Raw genomic sequence first — 21,462 nt, 5'->3', positions numbered from 1 at the left:
CTGGGATGACGGGCATGAGCCACCGTGCCCGGCTGGAGATAGGTATAAGTAAGGGGCAGGAAGGGATATGGGAAAGGCTTTTGGGGTGGAGGGAACAGCATGAGCAAAGGCCAGGAGAGGAGAGGAGCATGACAGCTACATCCCAGAGCAGGGAGAGGAGAAGACCCCTCAGTGAAGCCCCTGCTAATAGCCCAGCTACGTGTTCAGGAGACTATTTGGATATAGGATGTTCAGGTCATTTGCAACGGGAAGTGTGTTCAGGGTATCTAGTCCTTCTTGTTGCTAGACATAGAAACGGCTTTGTTCACTTTACAAATCAACAAGGGCCAAGAGGACTCTTGGTGACATTTTTACTGAGGGAGCAGGATCAGAATTTAGTAGTCTTCCACTGACCAAATCCATCAGCACGGAAAGTTATAGAATGTTAGTTCCTGAAATCTTGAGTGGCTTTCTGGGGTAGATGGGGGCTATCCCCTGTGGATGTTGGTGCTTTCAAGAGCCCTCTTCCCAGCTTGTGATTCTGTATCGTGAGTCAGTTTAATTCATTCACATCAAGTATTTGTTCATCGGTTCTGGGGGTGGGAGCAGGCCAGTGTGAGCACACCCAGGAGAGTCGGGGCGATGACTGGGAACACTGGGCACTGGAGGAGACAGGTGACATCTGGCTTCCTTCGTAGCTGTTGAACCTCTTCCAAGGGTCTGGCCGCCCTTCCACCAGGGGTCGATACAGGTTTTGCGAGCCTCGAGGCTCAAACAATTTGGGGGCTTCTTTAAGAAAGAAAACAAAATTAAGTATGAAATTTTTTTTTAGAATGAGAAAAGAAGTCACAACAAATGACTGAGGGCTGGATTCGTGTCCCTTTCTTTCTGAGATCTCTTCAGGGGAGTTCCAGAGGGCTTCCAGGTGGCAGCCTGGCTGCCCTCCCCACCTGGAGTGCCCCAATCCTTCCGGGCAGCTCCTGGCTCCCCCAGAGGCCCGGGGCTCAGGTTGTGTTTGCCTCAGCGGTTTCCACCCACGCTCCTCGCCTGACCTGCTCCTTACCTTGGGGATTTCATGTGGATGTCACACCTCACTGCCCCTGGGATTCACTCTCTGTCCATGGTCACAGTGGTGAGTGCGTGCTCCGTGCCTGGCGGGCACACTGAGGGTCACTGGAGCCACCCCAGGGAGGGAGGATCTGCAGCCTCCCTGCTAGGCATGTGAAAGAACCAAGACTCAGAGAGTTTGTTTCTTGCCTAAGATGTCATTGCTGGGATCAGAATCCAGTCTGGAATCCAGGGGCTTCAGAGCCCTGGTTCTTAAGGGCTGTGCTGTGCTATCGATCCTCCCTTATTGCAGGTAACACAGGAACGAGCAGGGGGTTACCTGCTGGGGCCTCTCTCCATCACTCAGCTCCTGAGGGCAGGCTGTGCTGCCTCTTGTGTCTCTAGCACTTGGCACAGAGCGTGGCCAGCCCACCTTGGGAACACATAATGCTCGGCCATCCAGTGGAGGCAGAGTGTGGAGAGCCCGGGAGCCGAAGGAGGATGCAGTGGGGACTGATTAGAGGGGCTTGCCAGCCATGGTGCTAAGTCTGGCCCTTACCCCAAGGACAGCAGGGGCCACGAGGGGTGTCCAGCAGGGCACGGCCATCGGATCTGTGTTCTAGAAGCTCCGACTCAAGCAGCGGGCTTTGGGGGAGCTACACATACACGGTCTCCCTGCCAGAGCTGAGGGACACCAAAACCTGCCTTGTCACATCCTTGCCCTGGGTTCCCATGGTTGACTCGCCCTCACAAGCTGTGTGGCTTGGGGCAAGGGCTTAACTTGCCAGGCCTCTCTTTCCCCACCTGGGCATCTTCATACCTGTCTCCCAAGGGGAATCGGCATAGCCACTGTTCCTAGTTTGGAGGAAGTGCCTCCTTTCTGGGCCTCTGCCAGAGGGAGTTCGGGAGTTCCGTTAGCCTTGTCAGCTGTGACCTCTGGCTTGAGGCCAGCACCTGCCCCAGGGGGACCTTGTTCTCAGTCATAATTGGCTGGCCCTCCTTGCTCCCTCCTGGATCTTGGTAAATGACAGCAGCTACTCCCAAGGCCTGCCCTTCCTGGCCATCTCAGGGAAGAGGAGAGAGTCCCAGGAAGGAGCTACCCATGTGCAAGGATTTCAGCGGCCCAGGCCTTGTGGGGTGTAGTTGGCCTCCCACCAGCCCTCCCTGTGTGTTCCACACACCTGCTGATTCCTTTGTACAGAATATGGGGAGGAGCTGCCTGGGAAACTTCATAGTATCTTTGGGCGAGTGGCTGTTTGCAAGCCTGCATACAAATTGAGTCCTTGGCTTCCACCGTGTGTCCCCTGGATAGTGAGGGCTAGAAGGGGGTAGCATGAGGAATGGGATTGGCTGTCATTCCAGGGAGAGGATGCTAGCCTGGGATTTCTGCCCAAGAGCCTGGGTTCAGTGAAGAAGCACACATGGGCTGCTAGGATTCACATTTTCCAAAAGTTAAGGTGGAGAAATCTGGTTGGGACGAAGGCCACAGGCTTCCTGCTCTGCAAGGATTTCTGGGGAAGTGATGGAGAGCCTACCAAGTGCTAGACAAAATTACAAGCTGTTACATGCACCTTTGAAATCCTTACAGCAACCCTATCAAGTCAGTACTATTGTTGTACCCATTTTATAGATGAGGAAACTGAGGTCAAGAAAGGTAAAGTTCTGACCAGAGGGCACACAGCTGGAAGTAGCAGGATCAGGATTCAAACCTAGCTGCTTGCTGCCAAGGCCTGGATGCTCACTCTGTCTTTCTGCCTCTAGAAGAGTTAGTAAGCAGAAGCAGATTGAGCCCAGAGGCCATGTGAGCAAAACCAAGGGTTCTACCAACAACATCCCTGCACCAAGCCAGCTATGCACTTCCTGGCTGCAGTCACCAGGCAGGGGGGCCCAGTGCTCTCTCTTTCTGTGGTGTCCATGACCCCAGAGGACAGGTCGGCCACTTGGGAGTGCCTGTGCTCCGGTGAGCCACAGAGGCAATGAGACCAAGGGGAAAAGTCTCTCGGCTTGGTCTCTCCCCGCCGCAGGGAGCTATGGGCTCCTTCAGCGAGTGGTTGCTATGCAGCCTTGTTTATTCAAGGAGAGCTTTGCTGAGAGCTGGAGCACGCCAGCAGTGGGGCTCGTGGCCACCCAGCACCTGCTCAGACAGGAGGCTGCGGCCCAGGACTGCGTGGCTGGTGGGGGCCAGGGTGGGCCAGGCCTGGGGCTGCCCCGTCCTTGCCTCCCTGGGCCCATGAGCATCAACGTCTCTATAGAGGCCAAGGACCCTGGATTCCTCCAGTGACAGGGGTTTGGCCTCTGGACAGAGAGGTGAGAGGCGATAGGTCCACCAAGCCGTCTGTTGTAGGGAGGTGAATGGGAGGGTGGGTCAGGACCCCTGAAGTCCTTGGAGGGAGGGATAAGGACCCGAACTGGAGCAAGCACAAATGCACAGTGAAAGAAAAAGCATCCTGCCGTGACATGGAGGCTGTGTGACCGTGGGGATGTCCCTGACCCTCTCTGGGCCTTCATGTGGCAGCTCTGGGGGAGGAGGTTGGACTCACTGCTCTCTGAGCACTGCAAGCCAAGGAAGGAGGGGCTGGCCTGGGCTGGCCCCTTCCCCGAGTCATGGCCTCTGTGGGCAGTGCTCTCTGCCTCAGGGTGAACCCTTCACAGGGCAATGGCTCCCTGGGGTGCTGTGGGCAATGGTGCCAGGAGGGGTGGGGGCATGCTGTGGGGATGGCACCTGTGCTTAGGGGTGCTGGGGCACCCCGTGAGAGCATAGGTCTTGGAGGGGCTCTGCTCTGGGTTTGAATTCTAACCCCACCTCTTTCTGGCTGTGTGGACTTGAGCTCTTTGCTTCTCTGAGCCTCAGGTCTCTCATCTGTGAAGAAGGGTTTTAAAAAAGCCTCTCTTGGTGCTGTCTGTGAGCATGGAGACAGTCAGGAGGGCAGCTGGCACGTTAGCCCATGTGCAGAACGGAAGTTACTGTTGTTGATGCTGTTTTCACGGTGGAGATTGGCGTGTTCCTTTCTGGAGCACATTTCAGTCTCCTGAAACTAAGATTATACCAGTCACTTCTCCAGGACAAGGGCTGGTGCTGGCGGGGGACCTCAGAAGGCTGCCATTTCCTCAGGAGTGCTGGGAGGGGAGGGACTGAGGCCCGTGCTCTGTTGGAGCATCACTGAGGCAGGCCACAGGGCACTGGTGCCTGGCCCCAGGAAGTGGTATGTGGGGCCCATAATCGCTTCTATCCTGAACTGGGCAGTCCCTCGCCCTTCTCACCAATGCCCTGCAAGAGACGGCCCTGCAGCCTTCTAGCCACAGGCTGGCTCCCAGGACTGGCTCAGTTTCAGCCCATGGAGCCTGAGACTAACAGATTTGAAGAAAGGGGGAGGTAGTTGGGGGCAAGGGATAGAGAGATGTCAACCTGAGCTCTGGAGAGACCTGCCTCTGAGGGCAGCGCATCCTCCCATTGACCCCACGGCCACCTCAGAGGCACCAGACTCTGCTCACCAGCACAGAGGCTGGAAGTTTATTATTGCAGACAGAAGAATGCATAAAATGCATGCACAGTGTGAGGAATAATTATAAAGTGAATGTCCATGTAGCCACCTCCCAGGCCAAGAAATAGAAAAACTGGCTGCCTCCCAGAACGCACCCCCATGGGCCCTGTCCTTATCACAGCTGCCTCCCTTCCCCTTAGGGTTAATCATGCTACTAATTTTTCCTTGATTTTCTATCAAGTTTTCCATCTATGTCTGCATTTTTATTTTAATTTAATTTCGCTTCATTTTTTGAGACAAGGTTTCACTCTGTCCCCCAGGTGGGAGTGCAGTGGCGTGATCTCAGTTCACTGCAACCTCCGCCTCCTAGGCTCAAGTGTTCCTCCCACCTCAGCTTCCCAAGTAGCTGGGTGTACAGGTGCACACCACCATGCCCGGCTAATCTTTGTGTGTGTGTGTGTGTGTATATATATATATATATATATATATATATTTGTTTTGTTTTTGGTTTGTTTTTGTAGAGATGGGTTTTTTCCATGTTGCTCAGCCTGGTCTCGAATTCCTGGCTCAGGTGATCTGCCTGCCTTGGCCTCCCAAAGTGCTGGGATCACAGGTGTGAGCCACCACGCCAGGCCTATGTATGAATTTCTAAACACTCGATGTAATTTTGTCTTCCTTTGAACTTTACAGAAGTAGGGTCATACCCTGTGTAGTCTTTTGGGTCTGGCTGCTTTCACTAAACATTACGCTGTGGCATCATCCATAGTGTTGAGTGGGGCAGTCGTTTGTTTCATTGCCCTGTCATATTCTGTGTTGTGAGTGCACCATGATTTATTCGTTCATTTTCCTGTTGGACATTTAGATTTTTTCCAGATTTTGGCCATTATCCATGGCACTGCTCTGGACACTCTTGAGCTCCTTTCCTGGATCACCTGTGCAAGATTTTCTCAAGGGTGGGTTCCTAGGAGTGGAATTGCTGAACATTAGGTTTGTGCATTTTTAGCTTTATCAGGTAAAGCCAGACCACTTTCCCAAGGGGTTGTGCCCATTTGCATCTCACCTGCCAGCTGTTGTGAGTGCTCCCATTGCTCTGTGCTCTCACTAGCACGTGGCATTGCTGCCCATCTCAATTTTTGCCCATCTTTGTGGGATGGTGGTAGCATCTCGTGTGTATTTTCTTGATTACCAGGGGGTTGGGCATCTGCCCCCAGCCCTTCTTCCTCACCTCTTTCCTCCTCTGTTGGGTGCCTCCCTTCCTCCGCTCTCTGTGATCTCAGCCCCTCATGGTGCTCAGGCTTTTGAGCCCCATTTTTCTCTCTGCCCTCCCATTCCTCCATCTTTCTTCTTGGAGGACCAATCACTCTTCCACGTACTTCTTAGCGTTTGAGTTACAGACCCAGGCTCCAGAGCCACTGTCTGGAAGTCTGAGTTTCCCATTTTGTGTTTTAAAACCTCTGGTTCTTGGCCCAACTCACATCCCTTCCTGGGTCTTGGATTTCTCTTCAATAAAACAAAGACAGAAAAAAAAAATGTCCCTCCACAGAAGCCATTTACATTTCCCAGGCAAAACCTGGTGTATGTCCTGAAGAGGCACATGCAAAACTCTGGCTCCTATTCAAGAAAGTCGACTTTCTCCTGGGCCATTGGGAAGGGACAGGGCCGGGGATCTGAAGTCTTCTGAGCTTCCTGCAGGGAGGCCTTTGCCAAGAGCCCTTTCCTGGGGTGTGACAGACATTCAGATGCTAGAGTCATGCCAATACATCTTTGCTGAGACTTTGGACAAGATGCTTTCTTGCTTCCTAGTCCCTTCTGATCCTCCGAGTACATGTGTTTTTTCACAGTCTATAGTTTGAAGATTCAAGCTCCCACTATTGGGCAGGAATCCTCAACTGATCAGCCAAACCCTGCAGAAGGCATTCCTGGGGCAGTGGACCAAGCCATTTTTCATTCGAGACTCCAGGACTATGATCAAGTGCTAGGATAACTCTTACCTCGATGGTGGAAATCTCATGGCCAGCAGAAGACTTCCAAGCCCCAGCCAATGGCTGTGTGATTTCGGGCAGGATTGATGCAGTGGTATCCAACCCCTCCAAAAACCTTAATCCTTGGGAGCACACTACACGGGCTCTGACCAGGCACTGCAGTGGCAAGGTGACCATTTTGGGGAGGCCTTGATGGGAAGCTGGAAAAGGAAGCTTTCCTTCCAGTCCTGCTGAAGGCCTTGCCAGCTGGCAGCCAGTGTGATGCCTATAGGGGTATGGGCCATGGAATGGGTATTGGCTCCTGATGGCCTTATGTAGGTGTTGTAGACTGAATGCATGTATCCCACAAATGCAGATGTTAAAGCCTAACCCCCCATGTGTTGGTATTAGGAGGTGGAGCCTTTGGGAGGTAATTAGATTCAGATGAGATTGTGAGGGTGTTTCTCTCATGATGGGTTAGTGTCCTTAGAAGAAGAGACCAGAGAGCTTGCTCTCTCTCTCTCTCTCTCTGCCATATGAGGACAAAGGGAAGACAGCTACCTGCAATCCAGGAAGTGAGTCCTCACCAGGAGCCGAATCAGCTGGCACCTTGATCTTGGACTTCCCAGCCTCCAGAACTAAATTGCTGGGGTTTTTTTTTTGTTTTGTTTTTCATTTTTTTGTTTTGAGTTGGAGTTTTGCTCTTGTTGCCCAGGCTGGAGTGCAATGGTGTGATCTTGGCTCATTAACTCCTCATTTACAAGGGAGGAAACTAGCTGACCTCCAAGTCCCCTTATAGCTTGAAATTTAGTGACCAGAGAAAGGCACGGGAAATTCTGTTAAATTACTAGACCAAGTTCTGATTAATCTCTAATTTATATCTGCACCAACACGATACACAAAGGTGGGGGCAGGTTCAGAAGATTTTGAATTTTGTAAATTTGTGTATAAGTTACATATGCTTTGTTACTAGGACCACAGCCCACTCATATGGTTCCTTTGTAAATTAGAAAAAGATGTCTCTTTCTCAAGACACTTTTCTTCTATTCATCAGAAAAAGACTGAAATGAATGTACAAATATGTACAGTCATTGTCTAAAACAACATTGCCAGGACTTTGGAGAAGATGTAGTGTGAGGCTTATGCCTGTAATCCCAGCATTTTGGGAGGCTGAGGTGGGTGGATCACTTGAGGTCAGGAGTTCGAGACCAGCCTGGCCAACATGGCAAAACTCCGTCACTACTAATAATACACACAAAAAAATAACTAGCTGGGAGTGGTGGCACATGCCTGTAATCCCAGCTACTTGCGAGGCTGAGGCAGGAGAACTGCTTGAACCTGGGAGGTGGAGGATGCAGTGAGCTGAGATCATGGCACTGCCCTCCAGCCTGGCCGACAGAGTGAAACTGTGTCTCCAAAAAAAAAAAATGTAGTGTGAGAGATGTCTCCTTAATTAGGATGCCCTTGTGCAGTGCCCAACCTAGACAATCAAACATGGCAGCCCTGCTTGTCACCTATCTCATTGTTTTTCAAAAACAGCCTAAATAAAACTTTCTGTCACCCTAGGCTTTCCTATATCTTTTAGACCATTAATTCTCACATCAGAATTTCCTGGGGTTGGTGGGGGGCTGTTTTAAATGCTGTGGCCCATCTATCCCCAACCCGAGACACCCACACTGAGCTGCTGTTATAAATGGATGGCCACATTCCTCAGCTGCATTGGGCATAAAACAATTGGGAAGTGCTGCTTTGGGTTTCTGACCACTTCCTCTGCCCTCTCCTGGGAGGTCATTAGATTCATGTGTGAACTGCCTCCTGAACAGACTGTTCTGTTAAGAAAGGTTCTTCCCAGCAACGTGGTACTTGACCCCTGTTGGAAGTGTCCCGCCCCAGCCTGCCCACTGCTTCCTGCTCACCCTCGACAGCTCAGGAAGTGGAAGGACCTCCTGCTGCACAAGGTGGCACCTCGGTGTTGCTGTCCAGCCTCAGCCAGGCCTCTGTCGCTTCTTGGCCCAAAGACTTTCAAAAGGGACATTTCCCCTCTTCCTGAACATCTGAACACAGCAAAACAGTTACTAAACAACCAATACTATTAATAGCCACTGTAGATTGAGCTCTTGGGCCCAATCGGCCTATTAAATGTTTCTCATATTTTTTGGAATATTCTCAATAACCTTGGAGTTAGATATTATTATTTCCATCTCACAGTTAAATGCAGACTCAGAGAACTTTAATCATGTGCCTGAAGTCACCCAGCTAGTAGGTGATGGAATTTAACCCTGTTGACTCCTGAATGAATGCCCTGAAATACTGCCACCTCCATGAGCAGAAACCATCAGCCCTGACTCTTCTACTTAGTAGCTCTGTGGCCTCAACCTAGTTACTTAACCTCTCTGAGCCTCAATCGTCTTGTCTATAAAATGAAGATGAAAATATATACTTTCTTTCTCTATTTCCAAAGCTCAGTGGCATAGTATTTGGAAGCACATTGTAGTACATTGCCCCGGGCACAAAGCAAAATGGAACTAAGAAATGTTAATTCCTTCACTTAGCTTCTTCTCAGTAAGACTGTCTGGAAGATGTGCTTTAGTGTTTTTTTTTGAGATGGAGTCTTGCTCTGTCACCCAGGCTGGAGTGCAGTGGCGTGATCTCGGCTCACTGCAAACTCTGCCTCCCAGATTCACGCCATTCTCCTGCCTCAGCCTCCCAAGTAGCTGAGACTGCAGTCTTCTGCCACCATGCCCAGCTAATTTTTTGTATTTTTAGTAGACTTGGGGTTTCACCATGTTAGCCAGGACAGTCTCGAGATCAGCCCGCCTCGGCCTCCCAAAGTGCTGGGATTACAGGCGTGAGCCACCACACCCGGCCAATGTGCTTTAGTTTTGAATTCATTCATTCAGTCACACTACAGTTACTGCATTATTGCCATGAGCCTGGCACTGTTTGTCCCTTTGTCTGCATTCTGTGGAATTGCTGGCTGGCTGCACCTCATATTGTCTGAGAACAGAGTGGTTGCAGGAGTATTAACCCCACCTGATCTCACGATGGGAGGGGAGACGCCATCTGCAGCAGTGGTGGTAGCCCCAGAGCTGGTAAAGGGGCCCAGTTGTGGTGGGGGGCTTCTCATCTGTGAACGGCCTTCCTGCTGGCCCCCACATGCCAGTCACAGCTGGAGTCAGGGGCCTGAGTGGCAGGGGGCTTGGATGCCCCCACAGGGGGTCTGGTGGTTGTGGACATCAGTCTCCTAGTTGGGGGTGAAGTGGCTCTTGGGACTGCCAGCTCTAGGAGTGGCCGAGTTGAGGGTCAGTGTGGAAACCAGCCCTGCCCCAAACTAATAAAGATGGACATGCAGGTGGAGCCATCCAGGCCTCCTCGCAGCTTGTCTGCAGCTCGCAGCTTGTCTGCAGCTCCAGAGAGAGAGGTCTGGGCTCCACTGTAGCCTTGGAAGTCCCGATAATCAGATGGCAATTGAAATCACAAGGGTAGGTGCTGCCTGTAAGAAGCCCTCCTAATAAAGATGGAAGCATCTGGGAGAGGAAAGGAAAGGAATGGTTTGGTTCTTCTAAAGCCAGAATATGTCCCTGCGACTGTTCAGAACTTCACACTCTCGAGTTCAGTTCTCACGTGCAGCAGACTCACCTCCCTCTTCACCGCCAATATCAAGGCCGTTCTACATGCCCTTTCTCTCTTCCTGACCTCTCCCTCTGTAGGACCCTTGGCTCTTCCTCCAGGGTCCAAGGACTGGCGCTCCCATCTGGCCCAGCCTGTGCCCTTCTCCCTCAGCTGTTAACACTGGGCTCCTGCTCCATCAGCTCCCTTCCTTCCCCTTGTCTTCAGCCTTTTCCATCTGACTCTTTCTCCTCCTCCTGTGAACACGCTCTAGAATCTCCTACCCTGAAAAATACAGAGAACAAACAAGCAAACAACACAGCTTCATTCACCCTTCATTCCCCTCCAGCTACTCTCCAATCTCTCTCCTGCCTTTCTCATCCAAATTCTCCAGCATTGTTTGGTCTCACTGTCTCTATTTAACCTTCCACTCAAGCCTGAGACCTCAGCGATTTTCTGCAACCCCCATGCCTCCACAGGCACAGACATTGCTCTCACTAAGCTCCCAGTCATTCCATAATGGTCACATCCAATTGGCTGAGCTGACACCTCTAACCACTCTCTGCTCATCTGGCTCTCCTGGTGCCAACTCCCCTGGCCTCCCTGGCTGTCCTTGCTCACACTCCCTTAGGGCCTCCCCTTCTCTACCCATCTCTGCTCGGTGCTGCTGCTCCCTGGGATATTCCTTAGCTCTGGGCACTCTCTTGTGGCCAGATTTTTTTTTTTTTTTTTTTGAGATAGAGTCTTGCTCTGTTGTCCAGGCTGGAGTGCAGTGGTGTGATCTCAGCTCACTGCAACCTCTGCCTCCCAGGTTCAAGTGATTCTCCTGCCTCAGCCTCTTGAGTGGGTAGGATTATAGACCTGTGCTACTACACCTAGCTAATTTTTGTATTTTTTGGTACAGACGGAGTTTTGCCATGTTGGTCAGGCTGGTCTCTAACTCCTGACCTCAAGTGATCTGCCCACCTCAGCCTCCCAAAGTGCTGGGATTACAGGCATGAGCCGCCATACCGGGCCCAATTTTCATATTTTATTGAATGCAATATTGAAGTGAGATAAGCATTATCTCCTTTTTTTTTTTTCTTTTTTGAGACAGGGTCTCTGTCGCCCAGACTGGAGTACAGTGGCACAATCTTGGCTCACTGCAGCCTCAACCTCCTGCGCTCAAGTGATCCTCCTGCCTCAGCACCCCCAAGTAACTGAGGCTACAGGCACAAGCCACCACGCTCGGCTAATTTTTGTATTTTTGTAGAGACGAGGTTTTGCTGTGTTGCCCAGGCTGGTCTCGAACTCAAGCGATCTGCCAGCCTTGGCCTCCCAAAGTGCTGGGATTACAGGCGTGAGCCACCGTGCCCAGCCAATTTTTGTATTTTTTAGAGACGAGGTTTTACTATGTTGGCCAGGCTGGTCTTGAACTCAAGCGATCCGCTAGCCTTGGCCTCCCAAAGTGCCAGGATTACAGCATTATTTCCACTTTGCAGTTAAAAGAGCTGTGGCCCAGAGAAGTTTAGCAACGTGCCTTCAGTCACACAGCTTGCAGGTGCTGGATTTTAGTCTTATTCCCTTTCATATCTTAGTACCTATGGCATGTTTGAATGAGTGAGTGAATCTCACATTTTCAGTGGCAGGCCGAACTCTGGAGGTCAGAGTCCCATAAATTGGTCACCTGACAACATCCAGGGTCCTCCCTGCAGGGCTACGGCCTGGGCTGCCTTCCACGAGGGGAGCAGAGGTGGGTGGAGGGGTGACATGTATGTGTATGGTGATTGGAGGCATGGGTAGCTGTTTCTTATCCTCAGGGAGACAGCATGAGATACAGGAAGGCATGTTCTGTCCGGTCTAAACCCTGCGTATAATCAGTGTCGAATCCTGGTTAAGTTGTTTATTTTCTGTGCCTGGTCCAGAGGCTGGGCTAACATCTCTACATTTCAGTACTGTAATTCTGTCAGAGGCTCCCCTTCCTTAGGAAGTCCTTCCAAGGCCCCCCTCGAGGGGTCTGCATGAAACTGCAGGTCAGATAATGCCCTTCCTCTCCTTGAACAGTCTTCAGAGTTCCCCTGGGCTGCAGAGCAAGCCCCGACCCTCTCACAGAGCATTCTGGGTCTCCCCCGATGGCCCTCATCCCGCTCCCCAGGCCTGGGTCCTCTTGCCAGACCCCAGACTCACAGGCGCATCTCCTCCACGCTTTCCTCAGGCTGCCTCCTCAGCCTGGACCGCCATTCCTCCTTCCTACCCATTTAGACCCCATTTCCTACCCATTTTGATCCCACTTCCAGGCCCAGCACGGATGCTGCTTTTCCATGGAGCCTCTCCGGTGCCCTAGTCAGACAGTATGGAGGGTATCCCTGAGTGCTCATGTCTGCAGCAGGGTTACTTCGTCCTGTCGGGCATGACAGTGAACGTCCACCTTCTCTGCTTGGCATTAGAGAGAGCATTCGCTTAGAAGTGTGGGCTCATGGGTGAGAGCTGGAGGGGGTCAAAGGCAACATCTAGTTTGAGCCTCTTATTTTATAGACACATCTGTCTCCTCCGCATGAGAGGGTCTCTGTCACCTGGTTCTGTCTTATAGGAATGGAGGGCTGGCCTGTCATAACTTTAAAGACAGTGTGGGTATATGGACATGCGAGTGTGTGTGTGTGTGTGTGTGTGTGTGTATGTGTGTGTGTGTGTGTGTGTATGTGTGTGTGTGAAGGGTGGGGGTGGGGGGGGTGGTGTGTTGCTTTTCCCCAGGGAAGGAGAAGGAAGATTCACACCTGACGTTATTGAGCAATTACTATGTGCCGGCAATAGGCCAGTTATTTCTAACATTACTTCATTTATTCCTAACCAAACCCCTTGTTAGGACTTTTTTTTCAGATGAAGAAACTGAAGCTCAGAGGAATTAAATCAGCTTCCCAAGTTTATACAAGAGGGCCCGGGGCAGGATTCCAGCCCCACTGTGTCTGAGCCCACAGCTGGCGTTCTGGGAGTTCTGAGTTGGGCACTCGGGTGCATACTGGCTCGTGGGGTGTGAGACGGGAGGGGAGCCTAGATCTGAGGCCTGTCTTCCTAGAGTGTGTCAGTGGGGGCCATGTTTTTGGTTCCAGAATGAGGGTTTGTAAACACCGCCACCTTTCCCCTCCGCCTGGCTCACCCCTCCTTCCTTTCCCTGTCACCTTGGCGTGGGCTCTACTGTTCCCACGAGCTTTGTCTGAGGAGATGAGAACTCTGGCTGGAGATGTCACAGAGGTCTCTGAAAGTCGGAGCGGGTGGTGTCATGACAGCAAGAGAAGCTGTGGGAGCGGCAGCCCCAGGGCTGTGGTGGGTGGGAATTGTCTGCCCAGCTCCTTGGGAGCAGGGTGGGCGTGGAGCTGCGCGCTCCCTGCGGGCTGTGCGAGGCCTGGGCGGTTGGGGTTTTGTGTTTGGGACTGAACTTCTTTACTGGGCCAGCCCTAGCTAGCTTTTGTTCCCTTTCCACTTGACACTTGGGTCCCCTCTGTCACCTTTCTTCATTCCTGTGGCGCCGGTCACTATGGAACCTCTGTAGCCATAGCGTTAATGGGAGGAGGGGACAACGGTCACTTACCTTGGGTCGCCCCATTCCCTGGGCTGAGAAACGGAGCCTGAGAGGGGAGGAGCCAGCCAGGCAGAGCAATTCAGAGCATCAGAAAGTGAGGACAAGATCCTGGTCACCACAATCCACCGGCTCATTTAGCCCTTTGGTCAGGGGCTGGCTGTTCTAACAGGGGAGAGTAGCGCCTTAGCATCTAGAGCAGTGCCGGGTGCGATGGGGCCTCGGTGAATTGCACCTTGGGGGTCAGGTGCTCAGTGGTGTCTGTGCCCTGTCCACATGTGTGCTGGACTTCCTGATTCTGACTTTTATAGTTTGGATATGGATCATTTAGTTCCCACAGGCCCCTGGGCCAAAGTGATTTTCTGGGGTGGTGCCTCTCACTGCACTCACGTTAGTCAGGCCTGTTTGTCCATAGTAGCTTTGGCCACCTCCTCTTGGGCGGGCACCTAGGAGATCCTGCACTAGACCCTGGGGCCTGAAGGGTGGAAGGTGTAGACCCTGAGAGGGTCTCAAAGGGGCTCTGCTAGAGGGGATGCTTTGGCGAGCCATGGAATGGCTCCCAGTTTCCTTTCCGTACTGCTGGTGTCCTGGGGCCAGGGGGAACCTGGGCTGCCTTGGCCTGTTGACCTCTGACCACTGAGGAGGCTACGGTAGGAAAGCTGTCTTGTTCAGAAGGCCCATTGCAGTAGGGGTGGCTGTTGAAACTTAAGCATCCTGTACCCTCAGGCAGCTTGAGTCTTCTTTTTAGCCTCCTAGAGAGTGATCACTTTGGGGAAACTGAAGCGGCAATGACCACTCTGACAGTCTAGGGTAAGAAATAGGGCCGAGATCTTATTATAAAGTGAATCTGAACTACAGGCCAGTGATTTTTTGATCCTGTTTGAACATCAAAATCAGAAGTTAAGGCCGGGTGTGGTGGCTCAGGCCTATAATCCCAGCACTTTGGGAGGCCAAGGCAGGCAGATTACTTGAGGTCAGAAGTTTGAGACCAGCCTGGCCAACATGGTGAAACCCCATCTCTGCTAAAAATACAAAAATTAGCTGGCCATGGTGATACATGCCTGTAATCCCAGCTTCTTGGGAGGCTGAGGCAGAAGAATGGCTTGAACCTGGGAGGTGGAGGTTGCAGTGAGCCAAGATCATGCCACTGCACTCCAGCCTGGGTGGCAGATAGAGATTCTCTCTCAAAAAAAAAAAAAAAAAAAAAAAATCAGAAGTTAAAGAAAAAAAAATCCCTGTGGTCTATTTCCTAGACCTAATTCAGCAGGGGCTGGAGGTGGGGCCTGGAAATCTGTAATTTTAATTGGTTTCCAGGCTATTCCAATCTGCAGTTAAGGAGAACAAGGACTGTAGTTAAATATTGCTTTTCTGCGTATAATTTTCATAGAAAGTATATCCTCTGGTTAGAGATAAGGGGAACAGGTGGGGCTTGCAACTGTCACAGCCCCCAAATCCCAGGACCCCAGCTTGTTTGCTATTAATTCAGCCATGGAAGATCTGTGCCAGTCTGCCACATTCCTGCTGTGCTTTGTCTGGAAACCAGCTGCCTGGCCAAGCTCTTGAGCCTCTTCCCTACCTCAGGGGGTGAAGTTTGGAGTGTTGGTGCCTGTGGAATAGAATCTTCCCTCGCCTTGTCTAGGAGAGGCGCCGTGTCTCACAGGGGTTCAGGACTGCTTTTCACCACCATGTGGCCACATCCTTACCCCAGTAGATATTAAACAGAGAGTTCCCCTCTCCCTGGTTGTGAGGAAAATTCTCCTTAGACAGGGAACTCATGTCTTGAGGTTCCAAGCAGTGAGACCAGGCTGGGGCCAAGCTGGGCTGGGTGCTGCGCTGGGCCGGGCGCTGGGCTGGACACCTGTGTTTGGGTTGAGGGTTGCTAGGAGCTACTCTGCCTTCTGGGGCCTGGGTGGGGCAGTGGCTGGCTGGCTTCCAGACAGAAGGCAAGTTTCTCAGTTCCTGAGTTGGGATTTGTTGCTCAGAAAAGAGAGTTGGCACAGGTTCCTGCCCTGTCCCCAGATGCTTTGTGGATGAGAGCTCCTCTCTGGGGTAGAAATTGGGTGCTGTGGGCTTCACCCCTGGTCTTACCACAGATCAGCTCTGGAGGCACCTCCATTACCTGTCAGTGGAAAACGGGTCACCATGATCTCAGCAAAGGATTCACAGAATTGTGTGAAGCTGCAGAGTGTGCAGTGAGACCCTGTCACATGGAAAGAAAATGAAGTTAGGTCAAGGGCAAGGGCTGAGGGCTGACCCAGAGGCTGAAGGGAGGGCTGGAGGCATCAAGGCGTGCGCAATGCAGTGGCTGGCTGAGGGGGTCACAGGTGTGGCTTGTTCGGTCAGGTGAGAAGGAGCACCAAGGACGTCATGGAGGTCGTGACCGCGCATCCTGAGAGAGACTGGAGAGCGGCTGTCCGAGAGGCCCCGCCAACACCTGTGTGATGAGTGGTCGCAGAGGCCAACACTGCCTGGGCTTTCAGGGCAGCTGGCGGACTGAGGGGCATCTGAAGCAAATAGAAACTGAGGAGAAACAAAGTGTCAGACACTACCTTGAAAAAAATCATCTTTCCCTGCGACCCTAAAGGTGTCCATGTCTCAGTGACAAGGGATGGCAGGTTGATGGGTGTCGTTGACACTCTTCATAAGGAACTCTTCCCAAAACCATGTGGCCTCGCACTTGGGAACTGAAACATTTGTGAGTCCAGTGTCAGAAAAATGGCATCCTTCGGTTTAGTGGCCGATTTCTTCGTGACAATAATGCCTCAGCCCTTGACGGGCTTTCTGTGAAGTAGTTTAAAACTGTTAATTTGCTTTTACTGACTTCTCCTTTCTCCTCTCACCCTTAGGTCCCAGATGTTACAGGTCGGAGCCCTCCAGACCCCCAAGGACTGTACTCACTGCCCGGAAATAGCTGCTGCCTCTGGGCAACCTTGCAGGCACCTTCTCCACCCAGGACATGGGCACCCGTGACGATGTCCCCGAAGGTAAGGGGCACCATGGGAGGCCTGCTGCTGGTGTTTTCCAGGCTAGGGAACCTGCCTCAGACACTCCCAGGGGCCAGAAAAAGGGAGATGTGGGGATAAAGGGCTGCTGGGAGATGCAGCCAGGTGGCCGTGCCTTTCCAGCCCTGCCCAGCTCCCCACATGCTGCTGCTCAGGTGGCTGTCTGGGTGGCTCCCTGGCCTAAGGAGGTGCTTGGTGTTCTAGGGCCTTTGCCTCCACTCTCTGCAGCAGGGTGGCTGGTTCCTTAAGGGGCTAATTCTGTTCTGTGGTCAAGGGTATGTGGATGGGCAGGGGATGTGGGCTGGGGCCTCAGGGAGGGTGAACAACTCTATTTCCTTAGCCAACCGGGTGGGGTAGTAGGAGCAGTGTGTGGCCAGTTAGCATCAGGAGATGGGCCTTGAGGCCTGGCTCTGCTTTTGGGAGCCAGCTGGGTGAGCCTCAGCTTCCCCTGGAAAGTGAGAGGATTGGTCCTGCCCCAGATGAAATGGGTGCTAGCAAGGTGCAGAGCTGCTTCATCCTGCAGGGGCTGGAGCAGGGGCCAGATGGCATTTGGAAGGAAGGCAGAGAAGCAGGATGGCCAGAGCAGCAGTTCAGGAGACAGCGCATGATGCACCCGGCAGAACTCCCAGGGGCTTCGACATATGAATCAGAAAACACCTGCTTACTTTAGTGCTAAAGCAGATCCCACTTGAAGGTAGATTCCAGTGGGGAAGTGGGAGGTGCTGAGGTCTTAGAAAGAACAATCTACAAATCTAGAAATAGGATAAATATGTTGTATGAACCATTAGTGCTGTCGACTCCTTTGCTTTACTGATGTGGGAGCTGAGACTCAGAGAAGTTAGCTTATTTCCTCAAGGTCACACAGGTGGAAAACGTGGGAGCCCAGGCTCCTGAGTCCCAGACTAGGAGTCTTTCAGCCTGGGGGTGGATGAGCTGGGTTTCCACCTGCATGGTGGCTTCTCCAGGTGGTGGGTTAGGACCTCATGGGTGGTCCTGAGGTGGGCTCAGGAAGGGCTGAGCCAGGAGGGTGTGGGACCCACGTTTGTGAAGTGCCTACTTAGCGGCAGGTACAGTACTAGAGAGATGAGTAAGACACAGTGCCTGTTCCTAGGGACGCTGCAGGGCAGGAGCAGAGAGAGGCATGGGGAAGAGAGAGTAACACGGGGCTGTGCCTGGCGCTGTGGGAACACAGGAGAGGGAGGGCTTCTCTCTCTCTTTTAAAAATATTGACACATAATAGTTGTACATATTTTCTGGGTGTACATGTGATATTTGGATACAGGCATTCAATGTGTAATGATCAAATTAGGGTAATTGGGATTTGCATCACCTCAACCACTGGCCATTTCTTGAGGTTGGGAACATTCCAATTCTAGCTATTTTGAATTATACAATACATTATTATGAGCTATAGTCACCCTACTGTACTATCAAACAATAGCTCTCATTCCTTCTATCTAACTGTATTTTTGTACCCATTAACCAACCTCTCTTCATTCCACCCCCTTCTCTTCCCAGTCTGTGGTAACCACCATTCTCTTCTTTGCCTCTGTGAGATTGACTTTTTTAGCTGCCATGTATGAGTGAAAACAAGTAGAATTTGTCTCTCTGTGCCTGGCCTACTTCACTTAAGATAATGACCGCCAGGCTGGGTGTGGTGGCTCACATCTGTAATCTAGCACTTTGGGAGGCAGAAGTGGGCAGACTGCAGGAGCTCAGGAGTTCGAGACCAGCCTGGGCAACATGGTGAAACCCTGTCTCTACAAAAATACAAAAAAATTAGCCAGGCGTGGTGGCAGGCACCTGTAATCCCAGTTACTTGGGGGAGCTGAGGTAGGAGAATCACTTGAACCCAGGAGGTGGAGGTTGTGGTGAGCCGAGATGGCACCACTGAGACTCCATCTCAAAAAAAAAAAGATAATGACCTCCAGTTCCATCCATGTTGCGCAAGTGACAGGATTTTATTCTTTTTTATGGCCTAATAGTATCCCATTGTATATATGTGCCACATTTTCTTTATCCATTCATCTGTTGATGGACACTTAGGCTGATTCCATATCTTGGCTATTGTGAATAATGCTGCAATAAACATGAGAGTGCAGATAGCTCTTCAATGTACTGATTTACTTTCTGTTGGATATTTACCCAGAAGTGACCTCAAAAGCACAGGCAACAAAAGCAAAAATAGATAAACGGGATTCCATCAAGCTAAAAAGCTTCTGTACATCCAAGGAAACAGTCAATAGAGTGAAGAATAGGAGAAAATATTTGCAAACTATCCATCCGACAAAGGATTAATAACCAGAATATATAAGGAACTCAAACAACTCAGTAACAAAAACAGAGAATCTGCTTTAAAAACTGGCAAAAGATGGAAGGCCTCTTAAAGGAGCGCATGCCTTAGCTGAGCTTCCCCTCCTCTTTCCTGACTCCTGCTCCCTGTATGCTCTCAGCTCAGTGGTCCCTCCCTCTGGGAAGCTTTTTCTGTCCCCATCTCTGGCCGGGCTGCCAGGCCCCACACTGTCATTGCTTGTTAATCATTGTCTTCTTTGCCAGACTTCAAGTCTCACTGACGACTGAGTCGGCCTTGCCCACTACTGTCTCACTGCACAGAGAGCGTTCACAAATCCCTGCGTTGGGGATAGAGGGTGCCTTTTGCTGAGCTGAGGGAGGTTAGGAGGGAAGAGGGAAGATCAGTGTAGGACATGCTGATGAGGTGCCTGGGGACTTCCAAAAAGGGATTGTCAAGGTCATTGGATGCTCTGCAACGGGTGGGATTGGTCAGGGCGGAAGATGTAGGGTAGGGGATTATCTGCAGGGTGCGGCAGTGAGGAAGTGTCCTGGGGAGAGCAGCTGGTGGACAGAAGTTGGGGATGGGCACTCCATGGGTCAGTGATGTTGGGTGATGGAAGAGGGGTGCCCATGAAGGAGATGAAAAGGCATGGAGGGGAGTTTGGAGCAAAGCCAGGATGCGAGGAGGGAGGAGGCAGCCAGCCTGAGAGGCTGGGGCAAGCGGGCTTGGAGGCATTTGGTGGAGATCACAGGGACGTTGCCTGACCCTGCCAGGCTCTGGTGTTGGGGGTGGGGCCACGACATGCCTTGGTTTTTTGGGCAGGAACGCTGAGGGGTGGAGTGCTCAGGGTTACGGCCGGGTGTTCTTGGTTTGCTCCCAGTCTTGGCCTTGGAGGACCCTCAGGTGCTGCTCTCCTGTGCTTCTGTCTCCAGCCAAGGTCCTGGTCCCCGTGGCCGTGTACTGTGGGAGCATCCCTCGGACCAGTGCTGGGCCCCGGGTGCTCCCGCCTGGAAGCATCAACTCCAGTCTGCCTCATGGAGAAGGTGAGATGGGAAGACCCCACCTGGTCAGGACCCCTGGCCTCATCCTGGAGCGGGGAGTGAGTGTGGTAGATGCTGGCTGTGTTCTCAAGCTACCAGCAGGTGTCATTTTTCCTGTGGCTCCTGCTGAAAATGCCCTTTGATTCTTTCAAAGGCAGGTTCTTTTAACCCTGTGCCTCAGAGGTTGGAGGTATGCAGAGGGGGACCCACAGGAATAGGGAGCAGGGCTCTCTGCATGCGCCTGGACCTGGGAGTGCACTCAGCACCCAGGGTGGCAATGGGGAGGGGGCCCCTCTCAAGATGTCCACTCAGCGTCTCTGCCACTTGTCCAGCATCTGTGGCCTGGGTCTCTGGAGGAGCTGGGATGTGGCCAAGCTTCCCAGAGCCTGCCTGTCTCAATGCTTTCCTTGCCCCTTTCTACACCAGGGCTCTCCCAGGACCCAGGTGAAGAGCACCACTTCCCGAAGGTCTTCTAGAGCCTCTTTCCTCCTCTAAATGTGCAGAGTGTTTTGTTTCTCTCCCATCTGGTGTGTCTGCTGGGGGTGGGGGTGATTTGCTCTGAGACGCCTGAGCTCCTCCTTGCAGTCTGTGCTTGGCATAGGTCAGTGCTCGGGGATCTGATGACCTTGTTAGACCCTGGAGATTGGTGGATGGTGGTCCCTGGAGATTGGTGGATGGTGGACCCTGGAGATTGGTGGATGGTGGTCCCTGGGCAGATGACCTTCCCTATGATTCATGGCCTCTTGTCTGTGCTGCGATAGGACTGTATGTGGATTCCCCATTTTGTCCTGAGCACCTCGTGGCACGGGTCTTGTGAAAATTAGGTGCTTCAGAGACACTGTCGAATGAATGACTCGCCCCCAAGAGTGACTGAAACATTAAATGACTGGGTCTCACCAGGCAAGTGGCTGCCTGTTCGAAGGAAGCAATGTCAAGGAGCTTGCTGGTGCCTGGTGCCACCTTGGGTACTGCGTGCCAAGCCATTCACACCTCTGTCCCCCTCAGGTTCCCTCCAGCCTGAGCCAAGAGCCCTGCTGAGCAATGAGGAAACGTCACAGCTCCTGAGTGGACTTGGACAGCTGGGTGGCCTCAAGCTGGACACCCCTTCCAAGGGCTGGCAGGCAAGGAATGGTCACCCCAGGAACCTCAGAGCCTTGTCTTTGGGGGCCCAGCCTCTGGTGCTCCTCCCTTCTCCGGAGTCAGGGGCCAACAGCGTGGCCAGGGACACCACCCAGATTAAGGACAAACTCAAGAAAAGGAGGCTCTCAGAGGGCTTGGCAGCGTCTTCCCGAGGTGAGCACTGGCCCCTGCTCACCCCTCACCCACCCACTTCCAGGTCAAGGGCCCCAGGCCACCAGGGCTGTGAGGGTCAGCAGGCTTCCAGGTGGCATGCTGGGATCCCCTGGGGGTGATTGGTGGACACACGCCAGGTACCTTCTCTATGGCTTCAGCAACCTCCTTGGAGCTGAGCCTCCCTCCCGGGCTCTGCAGTGCTT

At 52.2% G+C, this 21,462-nt stretch overlaps 1 protein-coding gene across 3 annotated transcripts in view; it reads left to right on the top strand.

The window, feature by feature from the left end:
* The first annotated feature begins 3,092 nt into the window (after positions 1-3,092).
* TOGARAM2 (TOG array regulator of axonemal microtubules 2) overlaps positions 3,093-21,462 on the top strand; it is a 71,063-nt gene continuing 52,693 nt past the window's right edge. For 2 of the 3 annotated variants that reach the window (XM_030799901.1, XM_030799899.1), the window contains exons 1-3: positions 16,588-16,615; positions 19,859-19,969; positions 20,972-21,259. In XM_030799901.1, coding sequence (XP_030655761.1) covers positions 16,588-16,615; positions 19,859-19,969; positions 20,972-21,259 — 427 coding nt within the window. Of the gene's footprint in view, positions 3,334-16,477; positions 16,616-19,858; positions 19,970-20,971; positions 21,260-21,462 lie in introns of those variants that run through there. The other variant, XM_030799900.1, reaches the window with a different exon arrangement.

Source organism: Nomascus leucogenys, chromosome 19 (genome assembly GCF_006542625.1).
Source record: "Nomascus leucogenys isolate Asia chromosome 19, Asia_NLE_v1, whole genome shotgun sequence".
Taxonomy (NCBI): domain Eukaryota; kingdom Metazoa; phylum Chordata; class Mammalia; order Primates; family Hylobatidae; genus Nomascus; species Nomascus leucogenys.
Note: the sequence above shows the minus strand (reverse complement) of the source record. Positions and strands in the feature narration are given on the sequence as shown.